This window comes from Euprymna scolopes, chromosome 11 (genome assembly GCF_053919585.1).
Source record: "Euprymna scolopes isolate OS-2025 chromosome 11, ASM5391958v1, whole genome shotgun sequence".
In the NCBI taxonomy this organism is placed as follows: Eukaryota; Metazoa; Mollusca; class Cephalopoda; order Sepiida; family Sepiolidae; genus Euprymna; species Euprymna scolopes.
In genome coordinates, this window is record NC_136492.1 from 77838419 (window position 1) to 77864059 (window position 25641).

Sequence of the window (25641 nt, forward strand, 5' to 3'; positions counted from 1 at the left end):
AAATGTAATGAGACCAATTGTAAATTATGTCCATGTTTCTACTAGTATTGTTTCTTGTTTTTAAACTACTAAAAAGCCACCTGGCGTTGTCTGGTCGTAAAATACACTTTTAAATGTGATATTTCAATTTATGCACATTTCGTATTGTTATAAAACCAATTCTCTATTGATTAAATTGTATCAGATATATAGTAGTGGCCACCTAGCATAGTCCAGTTGGAAAATGTTTAAATATAATATTTTAATTTATGCAGATTTCATATTTATTATAGAACCAATTCTCTATTGATAATTATATTGTACTCTATATAGTAATCATTTAAAAAAAAAAAAAAAAAAAAAAAACTTTGGTGCCATCAGCTCGAATCAAAAGATAGATCTCCAGCCTTATTTGTTCCTGTCTGACTTTAAACCATACGCATATAAAGACTTCAAAAATGATGTTTAGTCTATAAATGTGTATTTGTCCATGCATAAAAGTGAACTTTAAGCCTACTTATGCCTGCCAAGTTCCAATTTTTTCAATTTTGATCCTTTAGCAGCTATTTTTATATCGGCTAAAAACCAGATTGACTTTGTTCTGCAGGTCCACATCCTCTGTGTATCAAGTTTCCTGTCTGTGGGTCAAAAATTGACAAGAGTTTGGTAGACCGTTCCTCAGACAGACAAGGTCACTTATATAGTCTATTATTATTCGATTTAGAGTGTAAAGTGGTTTTATGCTTTATGGATTACTTTGTTCATACTTATTGGACGATGTCAGGGTTTAACTTTCTGATGATCAAGGAGCAATAACAGCTTTCTAAAGTTATGGAGTTATTCCTTTTAATCTTGTAGGTGAATTAGAAAATTGTCATCTGATCAAGGATACATTGAAATGGCATTTATAGTAAATCCATGTGAATCATTCTGTATTTGTAAGGAATGGCACCCAGACGTTCTTATAGAGTCAGTTTGGAGAATTAATGGCAAATCTCTGGTTAGTTTAAAAAATAACTAAATCGGTCTATAATTTGAAAGCCATGAAAAATGTAAACGGGGCATACAACAGTAAGTATGCAAACAGTAAGGCTAGGGTTAGGATTTAAAAATAAAATTAACTCCTTTCTCAACAAAAAATGCAAATAATGTAGCTTTCAACATTTAGAATTTAAACTGTCTGGTTGCCTATTCCTTACATGTACCAAATATTCAAATCATTTTTTGTGAAATAAATTGTTCCTTATCTGTTACATGTTCAACATTGATGTTTGGCATTTATTTCATTACTATTATGTTAATTTAAGCAATATTATAAACATTTGATTATAATGAATATCTACAATGTTTGATAATTATGTGTGTAGTTAACAATTTCAAATTCCAGCGATTACTGTCATTAAAAAACAAAAAACTTTTCAATTTTCAACGGAAATTATGTACATTCATTTTTCCTTTATGTCTATTATAGACCATGATGCCATCAGCAGATATTTTGTCAGAAAGGTCGCTTATGAATATCGGAATAAAGATTCAACCCTCGGCACACCTGGATTAATATATTGTTTGGATGTACGTCCCTTGAGGACCATATGGATTTTTCTCTTATATAAGAAGAATCTGATTATGTTAAGTATTCATCCAGAAATACCATGATGAAATTTTCATGCAAAGTCCTTCATCCCAGACTTTTCCAAAGACTTTGGATATATAAAGGGCTATTACCTTATCTTCCTCTACCTTATTCAGTGCATGGTATATGCATTGTAGTTTAAGATATTTTATATGCCAGCAACTACTGTGTCATAAAAGCGGTTTTCAATTTCCAAAGGAAAGTATTTCCATGGGTTCAATGAAAACAGAGTTGAGTTTCTATGCTTTTGTTCTTTGTATTTGTTTCTGAAGTAATAGCTGACAAATGAAATATGAGGGAAGATTTGTTTTCAAACAATTAGAAGGTACCCAAATTTTTTATTTGAAATTCTCATCTTGTGTTACGTCTGGGAGGGGGGGGGGGTCTGCTTATTTCGAGTCATGTTCATATTTACGGCACCTCAGCCCATTTTGGGGATTTATAAAATAAAAGCAGAAACGTACCTTTTTATATTTTCATCCCATCTCTTGACTGTCGGCTTGCCTAGAACAAAAAGCTTGTAACAACAATGCAACGCTCATTTTCTGGACAATCAGGACTTTATTGGTTTCACGGTCAAATGGCACACTCCTGTTCTCTACTTATCCCTAGGAGGGTGGGAATTTCTCTATTCATTCATCTTCCATACATGGCTGCCTCTTGTTGCTCCACGAAATGCTCCATTTGATGATTGTTTCAGATTCAAAACTCGAACTCAACTCTTGACTGACTAAAAAATCCCCATGTGCGTTTTTTTATTAGTGCGTGTGCAGGGGTTGTAATTCCCGTTAACCGGCTCAAACCCAAAATAGACTGACCTGTCTCACAACATGAGTACACACTCTATCCACGGAAATCCTGTGTTTGATCTATGTCACCGGTAATCTTTGTTATCCTCTTTACACTCCCTGGTACAAACAAGTTGTGTTCACTCAGTACCCCGTTAACTGTGCTGTTCATGTCATGGACTCCATAACACTTGTATTTGTTTCATTTTTGGATGCAGAATTTTTTTTCCTGAATTGATTTTATTGCTCTCAGATTTAGAATATGCAAATTATTTTGAGATATTTTACATAAGTTTGTTTGCAATGCCTTAGTCTGGAGCAGTGAAAGATGAACAAAAATAATTGAAAACAAGAAAGTGATTTTCTTAAATATGTATTTTTTCTGTATATCTTTCATTATAGTGAAGTTAGTCTGGAAAGGATGAAAAATTATACTTTTTGATATTTTAGGAGTAATCTTCCCTTATTAAAAATAGCCTGGGTGCCTTGCATTGCCCGGGTGTTTGGAGGTGTGTTGAGCAAAAAAAACAAACAAAAACGTAAGAAGCTTGAACCCATATCCCAAATAGGAAAAGAACAAAAGAAAAAAAAAAAAAGTGACGTCTTTGCTATTGCGCCATCGCCAAACTGGAAGTGGTGAATGTTTAAATTAAGGCTAGTCAATCGAAAAGAGGATGATTTTTGAAAATAGCACCCACCCCCTCCCTGCAGAAAAGTGCCCAGTTGAGGGTGAAGAGTTAATGTTTTTAGCCAGTTTTTCAATATTTGCCGTCCGAAGGGTAGAGCTTCAAAACGATATTGATCACAGCAAAATTTTGATTTGCAGGTGATATGTTTATATATTTCATATTTTATTTTTATTTACTTCTGCAGAACAGTGGGATTTCAAATGTATTTCTGGTAAAAATACTATTACGTTTTTGTGTCATGTCAAAATTATAAATTCCAAAAATGATACAGAAAAATAGACGTAAAAATAAAATTTATCAAATTATAGTATTTTATTATGTTTTAGTGTGGAACAGTTCTTTGCAACTAATTCTGTCTGATAACCTGACTGATCTCCCTTGCTTTCAATTAAATCCACTATTTCAGAATACAAAATGATGAATTTGTAGTGTAGTTTTTTCTTTGTAATTTATACTAATTTTAACATAAGTACATAAATGTTTTTACCTGAAATAAATTTTTCAAATTCCACTATTCTGCAGAAGCACCTTTTATTCATATTTTTTTTTGTACTGTCAGTATTGATTCTTATCATTTTTAAAGAATGACCAACTTAATTTCTTGTACATCTTTTCTTATTCTCAATAGAATTGCTTGTTTGTCTATCAATTTAAAATTTTAATATTGTTTTTATTTTAACCCAGTTTAAAAAATGATTTCTGAATTGGATTTTTGATTCCTATTTTGTTACTGCTTTTTATTTATTTTTTTCAACTTTGAACATCTTGCCACTTTTGTTCTTTTTCAGCCTTGTATAAAGGAAGGTTACCTAATGAAACACACAAGCACATTTCAGGTAAAAAAAACAACTTATTTTTGAAAATTTCTTTTTTATTACTCCTTAATCATACAAGCTCCTTTTATTTCACTCCTATACAACAACAAATTAATTCAAAGTTTTAGGTTGAATTCTAGACAAAATTATTCATTTAATGTCACTTTTCTCTTGGGTCAGTGGTGGAAGGTACTCAAACTTTTTTTTTTAAATTGTGCTAGCTCCTTCTCCAGTCCTCAGTTCAGCAGGTCAACTGTCTCCAAATTGCCCTCTGAAGATTGACTGGTCAAGGAAAATGGAAGCAAGGCCTTGTCTAATCATTGACTGGCCAAGGAAAACTTGAAAGCAAATCTTCATGGGATTCAAGACAATCCTACAATCCTACTTTTGCAACAGTTTATTCAGGAGGTTGAATGCTCCACATCTTCCTACCAGCATAACTAATTTGTCCTTAGAACAATTGCACAAATATAGTGCTTTCAGCAAATTCTCCAAGCTAATCTTAGGTTTGGTCACATTGCAGATCTGTGTGTGTGCTCGTGTTTATATTGCATATATTCATTCAATAAAATTTTTTCTAAATTGCCACAATTAAGCTCAATAAAAATGGATTTACACTTTCAGAGCTTATCTGTCTATATTAAACACTGGAAAGCCACAGAAGAATTTATTTCATTTTTATATCATTTTATTGCCGATATGTTGTCTTGCATGTGTTTCATTGATAGGAATGGTATTAATATGTCAAACAAATCTTCAGAAACATCAATTCCTCAAGAAATAAATACTTTTTTTTTAGATTGAAAAGATACAGAATGGTGAAAGAAATTGCAAACTTTCAAAAATCATAGAAAAAAACAAACAAGTCTTATTATAGAATATTTTGACACCTGCCAAGTATAAAACACTACTTAATTAAAATTGTATTTTTCCCAAGGACTTGATGTCTGTGAAGATTGTTTGGTATATCTATACTATTCAATGAAACCTGTGTAAGACGCAACATACCAGCAATAAAATATCAAATAAATTCTTCTGTGACTTTGGAATGTTTAATAATATATTATTCCATGTATCTACATAAACGGTTACAAAGATGTACTGATTTTCAGTATTTACTTCAACAGTGCTCAATACTAGATAGTGAGTTATGAAAATTGATTTATGGCAATTAAACTACACTGATGATTTCGCATTTTATCCTCATGAGAATTGTCAAGCTAAAATGTATGGAATTCATGTTACTTGGTATTTTTTATATTCGCAGAACAAAAAAGCCCTGCTAAGCTAATGAAAACATTAACCCTTGGAACGGAATAACAATGAATCTGATTGGTTAGCTAACTAGACTAAATACCATGTAGGTATGGAAAAAAAAAACAAAAAAAAACAGGAGCATGGATTCCATGCATTTTAACTTGATTCCTTACAGGGATGAAATGTGGAAGCTTAATTGTCATAAATATATTTTCATAACTTATCAATTATCCAACAAAATAAATCATACTAATATATAATACTTTTTTCCAAATAAGAAAAAAAAAAACCTTGCTGCCACAGAACTAGATGAGACAATGCCAACGATGAAGAGAGTAATAAAAATGAGAGTAATGCACACAGACAAACCATATTAGCAAACAATAAGTAAACAAGAGCACTAATTAAAATGGCACTAAAGGAGACAGATTCTGGTATTTATTTATAAAGGAAAGTGCAAATACATATTCTGGCCTTTTATTTTTAAAACCTACTGGAAAATTTATAAAAACAACTAGTTGAATAGCCAATATAGACAAGAGAAAAGCACTCAAGGAATTTATTACTTCATCAAAAAGACTTAAAAAAATAAATAAATCTAGCCAGATTACTTTTTATGGTTTTACTTTTTATTTAATGTATACAGATTTTCAGTTATACTGTAGATTTAAGTGTAATTTTATGGAAACATTGAAAATTTCTTAAATATACAAATATTGTGTATAATTAATCTGTCTATATATTAGTGTACACCAACAGTTAATCTACTATAGTTATTCTATTAAGTAATAAATTATATATCTCATTGCTCTCATAACACAATTTATTGGCTAGTTCAGACTTGTCCATTGTTGTACTGAGGTGTGTTATCATTCTACCTCCCTTTCCTTAAATTTTACTTCCCCTGGAAACCAGATTCTGTCTTGATTAATGTTGAAAATATTTGTGTTTTTATGCTTGGTAGACTTATAAATCTTGATAATTAAACATTTAAAAAAAAAAAAAAAAAAAAAAAAAAGACAATACAAAAAACAGGATTAATTAATAACAATTTCAATTGAAATAAAAATGCCGGTGCTAATGCACTTATTGATCCGCACTATTTTTTAAATCCTGTTTCCACGTTTAATTTAAGTTTTTTTCAATTCAATTGTAAGGTTAAAGTAGAGAATAGGTACAAAACACTCTACCCTCCCCATGTTAAGAATGGCTTTTTAAATGTTATTTCAGCACGGATCAATAAGTGCATGAGTATCAAAATGTCTACAGTAATATCGGTTAGTTTACTTCTACTGTTGTTGCAAAGCTTTGTTGAGTGATTTTTTTTTTTTTTTTTTTTTTTTTTTTTTTTAACCAATCTCCAAAGCTCATTACTGAGTGAAAAAATGTCTTTCAACCTTTTTTCTTAATTTGACTTTGCTTGTTTTATTATTTAAGTAATAAAAGGTTTCATAGAATATACTTTTTTTTTTTTTTTTTTTTTTTTTTTACAAAGGGCTGTTAAAAAAAAACATCTGAAGAAATTTGAAGTCTCAACATAAAATTTGCATGCTGAGAATTGCACTTAAAGATTTTTCTGGACTTTTTTTTATGTACTCATTACAGAATGAAAACGTCATATTCTAAAAATCATATGGGTTTGACTAGTAACTTTTGTATTTGACTGATAAATGAAAATATTTAGTTGTCAAAAGTCGACTAAAGACAAATTTGTCCATAGAGCCCTGTGTTGGTTCAGAATATTTAGGAGTTATCTTCTTGAATTATGCTGAGCAACAATAGAATGCAATCTTATGGTAATGTGTACCTAGCAATCTAGAAAGAAAATGGCCGTTTAGTTTCATTTTTTTTTTTTTTTTTTTCAAACTCAAGAAATCCTTACTCAACATAAATTATAAAGATAATTATTTATAAGGAAAGTTTGCTTTGCTCAAAAAGAGTTGAACTGATGAAATCCATCTTCAGAACATTTCCATCTTTAACCTGTGAATAACGGTTCAATATGCATGGTAAATTAGATTTTCACATCTCCAAGAATTGGTTATTAACTAATGCTTGGCAATCCATTGAATCATTTCAAGGTTATCAGCCAGTTTTATGTCAAATTATAATATTTCTTCAGTCAGCATGAAATCCTTGTCATAAAAATTATTTACAAGACTTATTGGGTATGTTAGGCTGCTGTATCTATATATTACCCACTTCAATTTTTAGGAGTTAAGAATGGCTCGTTTTTTTTTTTTTTTTAATGTATGATTCAGAAGGCTTTTCCATTTTCTTGGCTTTACTTCAAGCCAGTCAGACGCTTTCCAATTGACTCTCCACCTTTGATAGGAATAGCTTCACAATGGTGAAAATAATGTAGATGCCTTTCATCTTATGATTTCTGTCATCTTGACTCCTTGTATTAGTTGGAGCCATGGGTTCCTAAAATTCATTAACAAACTCATAATTACTTATGTATTGCTCACATGCACTTCCCTCTATTTGTTTACCCTGATAATACATACATTTTTATTATACTGGAACAATGAACTTGCATTTTCCCTTATAAATTGAAAAACATGTCAGAACTCCTCCTCACCAACTCCACAACTTACATTTACTCTTAACTTAAACTGTAATTACATCTATGCTCTCGTTTGGCTGTCAAAAAACTCTACTCTGTCCTCTCCAATTTGTTCTTATAGTCGCTATGCCCTTCATATGCAAATTAATGCAACATGTATATAAAAACTCTATCTACAAACTTGTTTTTCTTTTTCTTTTACTTTCCTGATCCTGTCACCTGACAGGCTAACCAGAAGTGCTTCCATTTTTGTGAGTAGTACCTTCTATCACACCTTACTATGTCTGTGACATGTCCCTTAACCCTCCGAGTTCGTGAGGGTGTTGCATTATTTCATGCAGTGTCTTGGGCAAGAGTAGCCTGGCAGCACCCATCCCTCTCCAGGCTTGAGCACATACAACATCTGGCATTACCAAATGGTCACCCATTTTAGTATTGGCCACGCTCAACATCACTTAACTATGTCTGTGACACCTTGAAATCGATGAATAAATGAAAGAATTTAATGGAGAAATTTACTTTGTACTATCATGGCCAATGTGCAATCCAAATCTGATCTAAAAAATAAAGTTTAAACGAAGGTCTTGTTTCATAAAGTTAGATTTTGTTCATTTAAATCTTTTCATTAAGAAACTAAATCAATTTAGAACAGTCGCTTTTTTAATTTTTAAATTTATTTTTGACAAGTCATAGTGCATTCTTTCACAACAACTATCTTGAAAATCAGTGTGGGATTTCTATATTTTATCATTTCATCAGTTGAAACTGTTTAATTAACTATTAACATCATTGTAACCAAAATGGGAAAGAACGTTTTGCAGATTTACCTCCCTTGACTTCTGATTTGTGTAGAAATCAAATTGACAGGTAGCAGAAACATTTAATAACTTTCTTTTGTAAATATTAATCAAAGAAATAGCCCAAGGTTCAGACTATTTGATTTTAATATTATTTATTAAAAAATATTCGAAACTTGCACTTAAATTTAATTAAATAAATTAAGTTTTGCTTTAAAAACCTGAAAATGTTTCTTTAACGTTTATAGAATTTAAAAATATCTCAATTTTTAAAATTAATTGAAACTTTTTTTTTTTCTTTTGAAAATAAATATGACTGATATAAAATTCTCTCAAAAAATAAATATGAGCATCAGATGTACAATTAAATTGCTTTAAATTCAATCTCAATTTAAATTCTTTATCTATATAAACTTAGGTATGTGTATATATTTGAATGTACAAGATAGATTTCTAAACTAATTATCATGAATTTTGGAATATGGCTGTTATGCTTAAGAGATAGTAATGTCAGCTACATTTAATTTTGTAAAAAAAGGGGTTGAAAGCCCCTTGTGAAAAGTCAGATAGCTTTTTTTTTTTTTTTTTTTTTTTTTTTTTTTTTAAGAATAAATATTCTTTAAATTTCAGTCTTTGATGTGTATTTTAAAGATTTTAGGGAGGATATTGTGGGCACAACCTCCCATTTAACAATTCAAATATTTCAGATTTGCATTAAATTTGTTCCATAGTCAGTAGACAATAATTAAGCAAGATCCCTTGAATTTACATTTCTGAAAATCCCTTAAATTTTTACACTTTCTAGAATCAAAATTAATTACTGGATTGTAATCAAAATTGGAATAAGAACTCTAAGACATAAATTTTAATTTAATTATATCTTTATTTTAATTTTCGTAAAGGAACATAAAAGTGGTGAAGAATTGTTCCATTTGAAGAAATTTCATTTTACTCGGCCTGTGATGAGTCCTCTTCTAGTAATGATATGACAAAATCATTGTGTACGATTCTCACATATTTTAAATCTTGATGAGCAGCATTTTATTCAGTAAACGCCAAACTTTTTCCAGAATTGAAACCATCCTGGGAGATTAGAATTTTTAAGTTGCCTAGAAAACTTTTTGTCCTATTTGTCACCCCTCTTCAAAATAACAAAGGTGGAATTCAAAGTCAATTGAAACCTTGTCTAAGAGAAGCCCTGACATTGGCTAATGGAAACATTAATCCATGGGTTAGAATAACCATGTATCTGATTCATCAATTAGCTAAACTAAACACCATGTGTGTATTTAAACATGCCTGGTAACATTTTGTGCATTTTAGCCTGACTAGTTCTTACTGGGATGAAATGAGATTCTGTGTAGTTAATTGCTATATATATATTTTTTTATAACTTATATATATAGCACATGCATTTAAATGAGAACATTTACAAATTTTCTAGAAATAGAAGTTTGAGTTCATAGAATTTTAATTTTGGAAACTTGAGAAATGCAAAAATTAACTTTTAATACAAAAATATCACAATTATTAAAACAAGAGAATTCTTTTGCTGGTTTCAAGCTAATAATTCCAGAGGTTTTCTTCAGCCACCATAAAATGGATTTTATATTTCTCTCACAAAACTAATGAGATCTTTCATGTAAATCGTCCTTACATTTCTGAATTTTTGAGATGAGAATTGGTTATTCGTATAATTTGGAATATTAAGAGTCCTGTTCTCATCTTGAATGTCGTTTTCACAATGCTTCTGTCGATATAATCTCCGACCTTCTTCAGGTGTATCTTGTCGAAGTTTGGAATGTTTCTGTTGAACTTGGGAATTGGGAGCTTTGACTGAAACCTTGTCAAAATGACACTCAAGATGAGAACGGTAGTCTGAAGATTCCAAATAATAAGTAAACCATCCTCATGCCTAAAATTAAGCATGAAAATAAAATTACTTAAAATAAGTTTTTAATATAAGAAATGTCATCTAACATTAAGTGGTGTTGGTACAGTGTCTGGATATGTCAGTTTACAGCTTTACTTAATTTCTACTACTTTATAAATTTAAACAAAGAAATGATTCACTTTGAATTAATGTCAAATGCCCTGTATGTGTACTTGTTTTTACAAGTACTTTAATAGAATGTACTCTGACAAACTTGTTGCACTTGTACCCTATTAACGTGCCACACCTGTTGATCAGCAAAATCCCACCCCTTCACTGTAGATTCCTAGGCCTTCCTTCTACTCTAATACTTTCTTCCCTTGGACTACTAGACTTAACAAGGAAGTTTTTATGGTTTTTAGCTTTTAAATTCAGATGAACATATCAAAATAAGAACCATCAAGAGTTATGATCTTTTGAAGTTGAACATAAAAAAAACATTATTTTTGCACCAACCTAATAACAGAATCTTATTTGAAATCAAAATTAAAACTTCCACCAGAACTTTTTTCTCAACCTAATATTACTAATAATAATACTAGGAGTAAGTGTAAAAAGGATGCAAAACCTAGTAGGTGATACCCTTTTCTCTTTCTTGCAATCTCTTTGCCACAGAAGAGACATTGCAAGCAGGTCTCTTCCCTATTGTTATTTTCACGGCAAGTGCTTGACTGAACTCCAGTCTATAGTATGCCAAACTTTCACAAAAAATACTAGACTAGCTACAACCACTACGGAGAGTTTCCTCTACTCTCTATCTATGCCTAAAGCTAAACACAGATTCCAGGAACAAAGCTTCTTTCCTGCCCACCTGTGGAACACTGTTCTGCTTTCCGGTTGAATACAATATGGTAGCCTTCACATTCAATGTAAGCAAGTTCTTGTTGAGCCGTTTCCATAAATAATCAAATTCTACTCAATTTACACCATTAATGATTACAACAATACCACTTTACATTCATTAACGCTTATCCTTGAGTGGCCTTCAGGCCTTTATTTATATAAATATAATGGTCTGAGTATTTTTGGGCTTGCAGGAGCAATTTGAGCCATTTGAAAAATACATATGAATATATCTTCACATCCGAGTTCTCTTCCATCTCTTTTGTCTTAAACTTCTTGTCCACCAACTAATTATCATTTGCTGTAATTCCACCACATAACTTCTTGGGTACCCAATGCTTACAAGTACCATTTAAAAAAAAAAAAAAAAAAGTTGCATCTGACTTTTTTTTTTTTTTTTTCATAAACTGTAAGAACTTTTCAATTGGTCTTCTTTCAAACCTTTGTTTTCCATAATATTCCAAGTCTTTTACTTAACAAGTATACTTTTTGCGAATATTATCCTAGTCTAGTTATACTAAACTGGCAGCATTAGCAGATACACATATTCCTAATGTTCCATCTTTGCCTTAATTTGTTTCATTTTGCAGTTTTTCTCATTTGTTCTGCCACTGGCTTCTTTTCAAGACTTTTTCTTGATGCATTTACAAATACCCGTCTTAATTTTGCCTTTTTAAATTATTTTTATTTTTTTTTTTGTATTGTATTGTTAGACTAAAATTTTGTTCATGATAAATGAATAAGACTACAGGTTATAGGTGAGGTTCCTTAAATCTAGGCTTGATTTTCAAAAATAATTGCTTGTAGATCTGATAATCTAAAATAAAGTTGATATATTATGTAATTTATATAAATAAATTACTTTATTAGGAATCCAGTCACTTTTTTATTGTCGGTTCATTGATTCATGATTTTTGTTATTTTCAGGGTTACCGGAAAAAATATTTCAAATTGAGAGGACGTAAATTATACTATGCAAAAGATACTATGGTAATTTTTCTTATTTCACCATTTTTAAAAAAAAATTTTTTTTTAATGAAATTACCTTCATTTTTAAATCCAATTTGATTTGAACTTCAATTTTATTTCTGTCATTTGATTATTTTTTTGTGATTTTTAGTATTTTTTTTATGTTAGTGTCTTAAAAAACATGTAAGAAAATAACAAAATTCTGTCAAAATATATATTAAAAAAAAAAAAAAATCATAAATATTTTAATAATTGTCATTAATGCTTGATGCAAAAATCCTGTCAATATTTATGCACTCGTTAGTCTTTACACTAATTTGTATATGCAGGGAATTTCTCGAATATGCTAAGAAAAAGCACAAATTGAGACTGAGTCTCCATCTCTTCTTTCTGCTGCCAATGACTTTTCCTCCTAATCTAAATCAAACTCAATTCAATAGACAATACTTTTTGAATTAAATGTATCTAAGTGTCCGCTCGGCTTTGCTTGTAATCTGACATAAGATGCCGAGCAATGAACAGATGACATTTTAATCAATATTGAACAAGAAAAAACCCCAAAGAAACTAGATGTTACATGGAAAGCATGAAGACTAACAGCGTTATGAATTTATTAATGTTAGACAATCAACTGCAGACGCCCGAAGTAGATGTTGTGTTAAATTAAGAAATTAATCAGATCCCCAAAAAAGTAACAATTAAGCCTGTTTTAAAGCCTTTTCTAATTTGTTTCTTTGAAAAAAACGAACAAAAAAAAAACTTGAAAATAAACAAAATTGCTTTTGAATTTTTTCAAAACCTTTAAAAACTAAAACATATATAATTTGTTTTAAAATAAACATTTGTTAAGCATTATCTATCAAAAATTGAAACAAAGTATACAAAAACAAAAATTATCAAAGTGTTTTCAATGAATATTAAAACTTTTTATAATTTCCATTTTTCTGTTTCTGAATTTTTGAGATGAGGATTGGTTATTTGTATTATTCATCGGACTACTGTTCTCATCTTGAGTGATCCTCACAACGCTTCAGTCGCTTAACCTTGGCAAATCATAATATATAGAAGCTTATATAATCATCGGCAAATCTTCATACGTCAAGAACTCGGCTCACTTTGTGGAAATAATAAAAAAATGCTCCCATTAATTACAACCAGATGGTGAATCTAGATGTAGCGAGTCTGTTCACAAAAGTACCCACTGATGCGACTCTGAAAGTAGTACGGGATAAGCTGACATCGGATGCCTCACTGAAAGAATGCACTTGCATCCCAATTGCCAATATAATGGAGATGTTGACCTGTTTAGAAACTACATACTTTGTGATAGGATCTGATATATATCGGCAGGAAGGGTTAGCAATGGGGTCACCCTTATCCCCGGTACTGGTTAATGCATACATGGAATACTTGGAAGAAATGGTATTAGGATCAACACCATTAAAGCCAACAATGTGGTTGCGATATGTAGATGACACGTTCATACTCTGGCCCCATCAGGAAGATGTTCAAACGCTACCAAACCATGTGAACTTGATCCATCTAACTATACGGTTCACAATGAAAAAAAAAATAACAAATTATCATTCCTAGATGTGCTGATAACTCGCACAGATCAGGGGTTTTTATCATCTGTATACTGAAAGCCAACTTTCACTGGACAGTATCTAAACTACAACTTCCAGCATCCATATAATGTTAAGAAAGGAATCATCCATTACCTACAACACCGAGCAAAAGCTATATGTAGTAACATCAGTGCATATCAAGAGGAGATAGACAGTTTAAGAGAAACCCTCCACCGAAAAAACTATCCAGAGAGCATGACATCAGCTCCAAGAAATCTGGACCAAATGCAAAAGGACACCACTCAGAAACTCACCAGTTTGTATACCATATATGAAGGGTTTGTCTGAAAAACTTCAATGAATATGTAATCCATATGACATCAGGACAGTATTCAGGAGTGATTCAACTCTGGAAACAGCTTGTGAGAGTCAAGCCCCCTACAGAAAAAATCATGACTAAGAACTGTATATGAAATCTCATGTAAATGTGGAAAACTATACAAAGGTGAAACATGTTGTCCGTTGAAAGTATGATTAGAAGAACATCGAAAAGCCGTATGTGGAGAGACTGAAAAGTCAGGTATAGCTGACCATATCTGGAAAGAAAAGGGAAACCATCTACCATTATGGGAAGAAGTAAAAATTATACAGAAACGGTGGAGAGTAAGACAACTGAAAGAAGCAGCACATATGCTGGGAATAACCAACTGCTAAGCAGACCTAGTATAAAATGCAATACGATCTGGGAACCAGTAATTATAAACAATAGATAATATATACAAGTAATAAGTAAGAACATTAATATATACAAGTAATAAGTAAAAACATTAATATATACAAGTAATAAGTAAAACATTAATATATACAAGCAATAAGTAAGAACATTAATATATACAAGCAATAAGTAAAAACCTTAATATATACAAGCAATAAGTAAAAACCTTAATATATACAAGCAATAAGTAAAAACCTTAATATATACAAGCAATAAGTAAAAACCTTAATATATACAAGCAATAAGTAAAAACCTTAATATATACAAGCAATAAGTAAAAACCTTAATATATACAAGCAATAAGTAAAAACCTTAATATATACAAGCAATAAGTAAAAACCTTAATATATACAAGCAATAAGTAAAAACCTTAATATATACAAGCAATAAGTATAGAGATAGATATACATTAATATATAGTAATAATTAGTATTAAATGGTGATATTTACAACTAGAAATAAAAATAGGTTAAGGCTCCTAAAATTTGTACTAGAATTGTCCGCAAGGACCCGTGGCACAGTGATTAGAGTACTGGGAAAAATCAATTGTAAAAGTGACCTTCTCTTGAAGGTTCAATCCTCAGTGTAGGCGACCGAAATATACATTTACGAATTACTTAGGACCTCTATTCAGTCATGGCTGAGGGAACAAGAGCACGCTATCCCCAGTAAGTAAATTCTGTCCAAATTTCCGAGTCCGACAGAAACATTCCAGAGTTCAACAAGATACACCTGAAGGTCAAAGGTTCCATTTTTCCGTTTCGTACCATTAAGATTTGATCATCAGCGATGCTTGGCATAGTCTGGCGGTTGATGTCATACTCTGGTTAAAGCTGAGCGGATGCTTAGATATGTCCAGTTCAAAATCTGCACAAGTACCCAATATAATCAGAAAAGAACAAGCACTAACCTTCCAATCCTCAAAATACTGAACTCTATAGAGAGACTGTCTTCAAGTACATAACACCAACTAGATGAAACAAACCCTGGTTTAATGCTAAATATCAAGGAGTAATTAGACCGAAAAACACCATTAAAAAGAAAAAACATTCATAACTTACAATCTGAGCAAAGGCATGGAAATAGAATAGGTACCAAAAAGCATGTCAAATGAAATTACTCATTTAAGCTAAAAGAAAATTGGAAAATTATCAGCAAAATCAAATAGTACCTTCCTAAAGACAACTCCGCAATAACTACTAAGGAAAAACTATAAGAGCTCTGCTAACCAAAATGTTTTCCAAAAATTCTTAGTAAAACAAAATTTTAAGCTATTAAAGAAAATGTAAGTCAAATTTCAAAAATGAGTGACATCCATTTCCAAACTAGGAAAAGACAACAATACTATAAACCCATCTTTTTAACTGGCTGTGTATGCCTGACAATGGAAAGAATAGCGAGCAATAAGTTCATTTACTATTTTGGAATTCAACAACTTTGTTTCCAAACTACAATATGGATTTTATAGTAAGACACAAGACCATTTAGTATCTTACAAAACAGATATTAGGGAAGCATTCATTAAAAATTAACAATTTGCAGCTGTATTTTTGTTTAAATTTTAAAAAAATTTATTTGAAAGAAGTTTATTATATGCAGTGGAATTACAAAGTGCTGAAGGACTAAAGTCTAAATGTTGTATTAGCACTGCTGGGCATTACCAAGTCATCAAGGCAATTATCGCTGTCATCAAAATGTAGATGTTTTTGAATGCGAAATATGCAAAGAGAATGCTCAATAGCTAAGAGAAATTTGGAAAGATAAAACAATTGTTTTGAGTTGGAATGGAATTTGGCATCAAAGAACTTGGGAATTTAGTTTTCATAATATCAAGTGACTGATTCTTATGTTGCAGATAATGATGATGTTAGATACAGATAGTTGGGCAGTTAGTTGGAGAACAGACCAGTTAGGGAGTTTGAGTCTGAGAGTTTGTCATGGAGTTGGACAGTCTTTAGAACACCTGAGGACACTATCAAGCGCATGACATAATGTAAACTACAATAAGTGTGCAAACTCTGAAAGGGAATTCAGATGGAATATATATATGTATAAAAACTAAGATTCGCACCTGGGTGCTTTCTTTCAGAGGAAGAAATTCATTTGCAGCATTCACAGAACCAAAAAGAGAACAAGGTATGTGTCCATTTTACTGGTGTTCAAACGGATAATGTTATTTGTTCATAAAAAGATTTGTCCGTGTACTGATTAACTGTTATTTACATGTTCACACCACGAACATTACGTAGACACAAACACTCCCCCATACATCAAGAGACACAATTACATATAGACATTGTTATATACACACGAGTATATAACATAAATTACGATTTAGTCCTTGTGACATATATAACAAGGGTATGTATATATATATATATATATATATATATCTATATCAGTAGATTACCAGATTTTATCGCTGACATAATAAAAGCAAAAATCAGTTTTTGTTCTTGTATTGATTGTTTCCCTTTGATTGAGTTCAATTTTAAGTGATTTTCAGTAATTTGTTATGTAAGAAATGAAAACAAATTATGCATTCTTATGACAGTTGTAATCAGAAATAACTTGATTAAGGAGAAAGGAGTTTTTTTTTTTTTTTTTTTGTTTTTTTGGTTTTTTAATCTCTCTTGTAATCTAGACATTACATAAGAGAGACATTCAATAAGTAATGCTCTTGAGCATGACCATCGTAAATAGAAGGCTTAATCAATAAAAATCATGTGACCTGCTAACGTCACAGGATAAAGTATCTAGAAGTGTAAGCCATGTTTAGTTTCAGAACAGTTTCTGATGGTTAGTTGTTTTGCACAAGTCCTGGAGGTGACTGGTTTGCAGTAGACAGTTCTAGAATTGGAATCCACAAAGCAAAAGATTCTTTCCATGTTGGCATGAAGAAAACATATGCGAAGTTGCTACAGAAAGGTTTAATTTTTATGGAGCAATTCTGGTTTCTTATTGGTTGGTAGCAGAACATGAATGAATTCGATTCGTTAGTTCCTAGCAACACCGTTTATAGAATTTCCCGACTTTGCGGGATCATACCCCATTATAGTGCAAAAATATTGCAACCTCCTCCCCAGTTTTTTTTTTTTTTTTTTTTTTTTTTTTTATAATGGGGAAGTACCTTTGGTTCATTTTTCTCAAAAATAAATATTTTTATGTTCAATTATACATAACAAAATCAAATCATTTGGATCTTAAAATTTTAGCATGTAAAAAGACGCCATTTTTTATTTTGTTCAAATGTCCAGCATACATATGTGTACAGAAAAGAGAAATAATAAAAAATGGATTCGTATTTTTACCTTAAAAAGGCGTGAGCGTGTGAAAAAAGCCATTTCTTAAATTTTATTATGCAGTTTTGTTCAAAAAATGCATACATATAAATAAATATACATGCAATATGTACCCGTTTAAAAAGTTTTAATTAACAAAAAAAAAATGCAAAAAAAGAGTAACTAATGTACATAAATTACAATTGACTTTTACTTTTTATGTGTGCCTTAAAATAAGCATGCAAAAAGTTTGTCAGAAAGAAAATTTACAAAGAAAATGTTTTCAAAAAGTTTTACTTTTTTTTTTTTTTTTCCCGTAAAAGTATTAGTTTATAATAGTGTGTAGGTTGAAGTGTTATTACAAACAAAATGGATGCAGTTTAATGTCTTGCCCAGGACATTTTTTCCAATATATAGAAATTTATATACTTACAGACCCGTGAAAAATTATTCAAAGTCAAATCCTCCAATAAGTTTTGAAGCAAAACGCTTTAACTTTATTTTTGTTGCAAGGTTCGTGAATGCATCAGCAATATTTTGTTCTGATATGTAATTTAAAATAATGGATTCCTTTTCACCTTGTTTTTTATGAAATGGTATTTGTGTACCTCAGTCAGACAGGTGCTGGGCCGGTTCTCTGGCCCCCTCACCTGTCGGGCTGTGTCAAGAATGGATCCTTGATGTGTACTACTACTCTCTCCCAGCAGCCGATGCTGCTAGATGACCCATCCCATCATAGAACTATAATGGTGTATGATCCCGCACAATTGAGAGATTCTATTTATAAACGATGTTGCTAGGAACTCACGAATTGAATTAATTCACATTCTGCTACCAACCAATAAGAAACCATATTGCACCATAAATACAATATAATACACATGAAAAAATTGAAATAGCTTAAAATATTTCAATATTGGTATACATAGAAAGAGCTTGATGAGCTAAGAAAGAATCTTTTTAAATTTTAAAAATTTGATTAAAATTAAGGAAGTTATAACTATTTTTGTGCCTCACACGTTTGGATATTTTCCCCTCTTTAAGACCATATGCGTTTCATCACAGTTTTTACACTACTTTTTCAGTAAAAATGTCATATCTTTGTTAAAACACAAGATTAAACAATGAAATTTGCCATATAAGTGTATTTTTGTATAAGGAATCGGAATATGCGACTGAAAATATCACAAAATTCATGGTTTCCAAATAATCTGCAGTAAATATGCATAAATATGCTGCAATTCCTTAAAAATGCCATGTATCCATAAACAGAAAAGAAGTTGGAGAACTCAAAGTTGAATTGTAATGTGCTTTATGTTCAAAAAACTTAAATCTAAACATAAGACCATTTAAAAATGAATATATTGCAATATTTCTTTGGTATTATTGTAGATTAACACCTGTTTAACCCCACCCAACCCCTTCTGACCACCCCTCCAAAATGTGATTCTACCTTTTTAGGCAATTATGTATGAAATGCCATGAAAAACTTTAATGAAAGATAAACAAATTATTTTAGAATTTAATGTAAAATAGTTCCCCATTACAGGTCATTCTAGCGTTTTAGGACAGTTAACTGTTTTTTTTTTTTTGTTGTTTTTTTTTTTATGGGTGATAAATCCTGTATGCTTTTTGTTTTATTTTTTTAAAGACGATTATGTGTGGTTTAAGAGGGTTTCTATGCAATGAGAATATGGGGAGGGTTGCCATTCAGACTTTGAATTAATTGTAGGGCTAAGGAAAATTATGTGAACATACTGAAGACTTGACAGAAACAAAAAGAATATTAGAGGGGGGGGCGGTTAGTTTCACAAAAATTTAATGTAAAATAATTCACCATTTCCAGCATTTTAGGACAGTTAACAAATTTATTTTGTATGTGCATTTTTCTTTAAGGAAGGGTCTATTTTTTGTTTGTTTTAGATGCTTGTATGTGGCTTACATAGGTATCTTGTTGGGGGGGGGATTGCCTCTCGAACTTAGTGTTATTGTTAGGGTTAAAGAGTGTTTTAGGAGGAGACTTGCCACACATAACTTTAGTAGGTGGGTTGCTAACAGTATTTTATTTTACTATTTATTTTTAAGTCATTATCAAGACAACAAATATTTAAGTGTCAACTGACTGACATTTGTCTTGTTCTCAGGAAATGCTCAACAGTCAACACTATTTGTGCGTTTATATTACTTGCCATAGAGGTACGGAAAAGTTGTCCAAAAAATAAATAAAATTATAACAAATAAATGTTATGCAAAGCATGTTTTTATTTGATGTAACATGTTTATTCAGCTCAAAAAACATAGTGCTTACCGATGTATTGGAAAGTTAAAAATGGCAGCCGACTATCTCTTTCACACTGTAAGTTTGGGAAAATGAGTTAAAAATAAAAAACTAGACAAAATACTGTTAAAAACCCGCTGAATATATATCCGTCTGTCACGGTAACATATATTGAGTTTCTAGCAGTATTTTGTCTTTTTTTTTATTTATAACTCATTTTCCCAAACTTACCGCCTTAAAGAGTCGGCCGCCATTTTAAATTTATTTACTAGTGGGTGTCCGATGAAATTTTTTTTTCAAAATGATACTCGTCATATTAAAGTCTTATTTTTAACACAACAAAAAAAGAAATGGTCAAAAATATTTCGGACACTTGACAGTATTAAGATTAACACCTCTTCTGATTGGTTTCCAAATTTCATAACGAAATTCTTCATACAATCATGGTACGGGCCTTTAGAAAACAGGGAGGGTCATTATAAAACCTTACCGAAAACGCCATTTTATCACGTTCACATTTTTATCACTTTATTTGCTTAAAACTCTTAAAATATATAATGTACATTCATATTTAATTCATTTGAAAGTATTCATTTCCGAACAAAACAGTAGTAATTTGAAGACTTAAAGTGCTTTGGTTTGAAAAATATGGCTATTTTAGTAGAACTACCTTGAAATCTAATTATCCAAAGCGGTTTTTTCGTCCGTGTGTATTACTAATTAAACCTTTCTGTAGCAACTTTGCATATGTTTTCTTCATGCTAACACGGGAAGAATCTTTTGCACTGTAGATTCCAACTCAAAAACTGTCTATTGTGAACCAGTCACCTCCAGGACTTGTGTAGAATAACTAACCATCAAAAACTGTTCTCAAACTAAACATGGCTTACACTTCTAGAGGTTATGGACCCAGCATGCGTCTTTATTTTGATGGATCCGAATCAAAATTCGAATTGTGGCAAGTGAAATTTTTAGGATATTTATGAATTCAAAAGCTACACAAAGTACTTCAGGCACAACCTGAAAACAGAAACGACCCCAACTTCATTGAAAAGAATACAACTATCTTTGCGGAATTAATACAGTGCTTAGATGACTGAAGTCTATCACTGGTAATGAGAGAAGCCCTGGACAATGGCTGCAAAGACTTGAACATATTGAGTATTATCGAAAGGAAAACCCAAAATTATTTTTTTATATACTGAACTGACCTCTAAAACGAATGAAAGCTGAAACCATTACAGATTATATTATAAGAGCTGAAAACACTGAAAATTCTTTAAAAATGTCTGAAGTTATTAGCGACAACAGTCTGTTAATTTCCATGGTCCTCAAGAGATTACTAAGTGATTTCAAGTCATTTACCACCGTGGTAACCCAGAAAGAAAAACCCATGACTTTTAGTCAATTTAAGGTAGCACTCAGAAGTTACGAAGAAACTGAAAAAGTGATCACAGAAAAATCGAATCTACAAATATCATGAAATTTAAAAATACACACATAAAAACACCAAAATTCAATTATACCCATGCCGGTAATAAAAACCCGCAACTTTGCCAAAAACAATGTTTCTCCTAAGAAAAGTACAAAAATTATTTGTTATAATTGTGGCTGACCTAATCACAAGAGTTTCCAATGTAGATACAGAACTCTCAAAGGTGACTCCATTAAAAATGTGGAGAGCTCCATTAGCGAACATACATTCTTATTTTCATGTATATTAAATGCTTCAACAATGTTCTTGTCGACTGTGGTGCAATGGCACATTTGATTACGAAAGAATCTAATTTTATCAATTTTGATCCCAACTTTAAGCCTCAAAATCATTTTGTAGAACTTGCTGATGGCAGTAGAGTAATATCGTTTTTAAAGGAGGTGATGCTAAAATCTTGCTAAGGAACAATAAAGGTGAACTATGTTTCTGTATTCTAGAAAATGCTCTTCTAATCCCGAAATTTAAACAAAATATATTTTCTGTACAAGCTGCAACAAGGTGCAAATATAAACTTTAGTCCCAATAAATCAAAAATGGTGTACCCGAATGGAACTGTATTCGGCATTAAAGAAAATGGAAGGGTATATTATTTAAATAGCATAGTCCCATCGAAAACCGCCTTCCATGATTTAAAGACATAGCATAAAATTCTTGGGCACTGCAATATTCCTGATATCAAAAAGTTGCTGACTAGTTGATGGAATGAAAATACAAACATCAAAAAACTTTAACTGCGACATTTGTACGCAGGGGAAAATGACGAACTATCAATACAAGATACCAGACAAGAAGGCCACAAAAATCCTATCACTAGTGCATTGTGACTTGAACGGCCCCGTGGAACCGATGGCCAGAGAACATTATAGATATGTGTTGAATTTCATAGATGACCATTCAGGCTTTCGGAGGGGCCAAGTTTATTGCTTGTCATCTAAGGCGCCCCAACCAGGGAATGCTGACGGGGTTACTCAGGCAATTTTTGCAATTGCAAGTGCCTCTCCGTTAGGAGAGCTTGCTTTAGATTCCCACTTTCTAGGTCTTGTGCCAAATATTGCTGATGTGGGCAGCAATTAATCACTACTCCATTATAGTGCAAAAATATTGCAACATTAAAGAGCAGCTATAGTACTTACAGAAAATGACTATCAAAAAGCTTTAATGAAGCAATTAATTTGGAACATTGTGATCAATGGAAATTAGCAATGAAAAATGAAATAGATGCCTTGACCAAAAATAATACCTATACGGTAGTACCTCTCCCAAAAGATAAACGTGTCATTTCTACAAGATGGGTCTTTACAAAAAAAGGATAGTCATTTTCTGCTTGAATTCTCTAAGAAATTGCCAAGGTATTCTTAAAACTGGTTGAAAAGTGACTATTTTCTTATCTGAAAGATAAATTATTTTACTATGAAAATACTGTAAAGTTTTATATTTTGAAAGTATATTTAATTCAGTTTCACACATCAGTTTAGGTTAAAAATGCACTAGTTTGAGATTTTTTTACAATACTTTTTCTTGATAATACAACAAACATTATGTTGAATTATTTTGCTTTTAACTGTTTGACAATGGTTTTTAAAAGTGGATTTTTGGTCAGAAAGTGTAAAATAAAATTTTAGTTTTTTTTAAACCTGTTCAATTAATTTTACGTTGATATTTTTTCAGTCTGTTTTCATTTTTTTCACAGTAGAACCTAACATATTAGTATATAATTATCATTTAACTTTTTTTTTTTTTTTTCTTCTAATTTGCATCATAATTTTATTAATGGATTATCAGATTTAATGCTTTTTAATGATGCCAATACTGATAAGAACCAGAAAATAATGTTATTCATTGATTTGGATATGCGGTTAAGCATCATATTGTTTTCACAGGCTTCGGAATAAATAATAGAAGTGTTGCTTAAGAAATTAAAAAAAAATATTTTCCCTTTTATCTAATATATAAAAGGCTATATGTCTTCCATATTTGCAAACTATCTCCTCCGAAACTAAAAGTTGCAGAGGAGCACTAGAAGCCTCAAATGATTTGATTTTTTATAGACTGTCCTTTTATGAGTCTTTAGCCGGTTAAAATAGTTTTTAAGGAATCAAAAATGGGTCAAAATTGAAAAAATCATAATACATTTTGTACATTCATCTGAATTTATTTTGAATTTATCGGTTCATATATGTCACGATTGTACAGTGATAACGTCACCAGTTTTGAATGCTATAGTTTCGGTTTTGATCCTAGCTGATGGCACCCAAATACTTTTTTTCTTTTTTTTTTTTACTTTGAAAATCATGACTATAATAATATACATGAATCTGGATAAATTAAAATATCTTAAAGCTTATTTTATGCCCAAGCAAAGCTTGCTCCCCCCTACCAGTCTAGTATATATGATTGCACAGCTTATTTTCTCCAGTTTAGATCCACCCATGACAATGCGCAAAAGTCTAATGCATTTTTCCTTAACTTTATCTAATTAATAGAAAACTAATGAATGAGTTCATTTTTTTTTTTTTTTTTTTTAAACTGTACAGTGTAAAATTAAGTTTGAAGTGCTTATAGTCAAATATCTAATAGGATTTTCATAAATATGTGCCATATCTACGTTCAACGCTTTTTCAATGATTGTTTCTATCCAGAGATTTTTTTTTTTTTTTTTTTTTTTTTTTTACAAAGGCATCACCACATTATCAAGGCCCAGAGGCCACTCAATGATAAGGGTTAAAGAGTGTACAGTAGAAATTGGTCAATATAGTAATCATTAGTAATGAAAATTTGGTAAATTTAATAACTTATATGGAATGGCTCATCAAGAACTTATTTACAACTTGAACACAACCATATTGTAGTCAGCCGGAAAGCAGGAAAACGGAAGACAATTCCACAGGCGTGCAGTTCTAAGAAAGAAGCTTTGTTCATGGAATCTACGTTTAGGTTTAGGCACAGATAAAGAGTGGGGGAAATTATTGATAGTGTTTACAGCTAGACGAGTGTTTCTTGTGAAAGTTTGGCGAGGGGGGACCATAGATTGAAGCTCAGTTGAACACTTTCCATGAAAATAACGATACATCAGAGACAAACTCGCAACATCTCTTCTGTGAGATAGAGGTTGCAAGGAGGAGAAAAGGACATCACCTACGAGGCTACGAAGTCTATTTTGAACTCTATCAAGGCAGGACAAGTCCTTTCTAGCAGCTCCTGCCCAGATGTGGCAACAATATTCCATCCTTGGACGTACCTGGCTCTTATATAGGTAGAGAATAGCATCAGCAGTGATCGATCTACTGGATCGATAGAAAGATCCCACCATTTTTTCCAGCGGCCTTGGCAACAGATTTGATATACGTGTTCCATTTAAGATCAGGAGTAATGGTCAAGCCCAGAAGCTTGTCAAAACTTGAGGCCTCCTGAAGACAAGAGCCATTCATTTCAATTGATGACAAATGTGAATTAGAATGTTGATGATGTAAAGAGAGAAGCTTGGTTTTAGATGCATTAAAAGTAACCAGCCACTCCTTTCCCCATTGTACTACGTGCTCAAGATCAGAGGAGAGAGAATTGGAGAGAACTTGGTCGTTTACTGTCTTAGATGTGGTACCATAAATGGTAATGTCGTCAGCATAAATGTCTACAAATGATGTAAGGATATGATTTGGAAGATCATTAATGTAGATCAGGAAAAGAGTTGGGCCCAGGATGGATCCCTGAGGGACACCGGCATTAATACTGTGAGCTTCTGATTTTTGCCCCTCAACTACTACTCTTATGAACCTATCAGAAAGAAATGATTTAATAATTGAGAAGACTTTTCCAGCTATACCATAGCTAGCGATCTTATGAAGTAAACCTTTATGCCATACCCTATCAAAGGCCTTAGATATGTCAAGAGCAATTGCCCTAGAAAGATTGCCACCGTCGAGAGATTTGCTAATCCTATGCGATATAACTGTAAGGACATCTGCTGTAGATCTA

The 25641-nt window shown here is 31.5% G+C and overlaps 1 protein-coding gene across 2 annotated transcripts in view; it reads left to right on the forward strand.

The window, feature by feature from the left end:
• Positions 1-25641, forward strand: part of LOC145287923 (diacylglycerol kinase delta-like) — a 345479-nt gene that overhangs the window by 92746 nt on the left and 227092 nt on the right. For both annotated transcript variants that reach the window (XR_013869227.1, XM_080135873.1), the window contains exons 2-3: positions 3878-3925; positions 12231-12293. Coding sequence is in view for 1 of the 2 variants with exons in the window: in XM_080135873.1 (XP_079991999.1) it covers positions 3878-3925; positions 12231-12293 (111 nt within the window). In the remaining variant the exon portion in view is untranslated. The remainder of the gene's footprint in view (positions 1-3877; positions 3926-12230; positions 12294-25641) is intronic.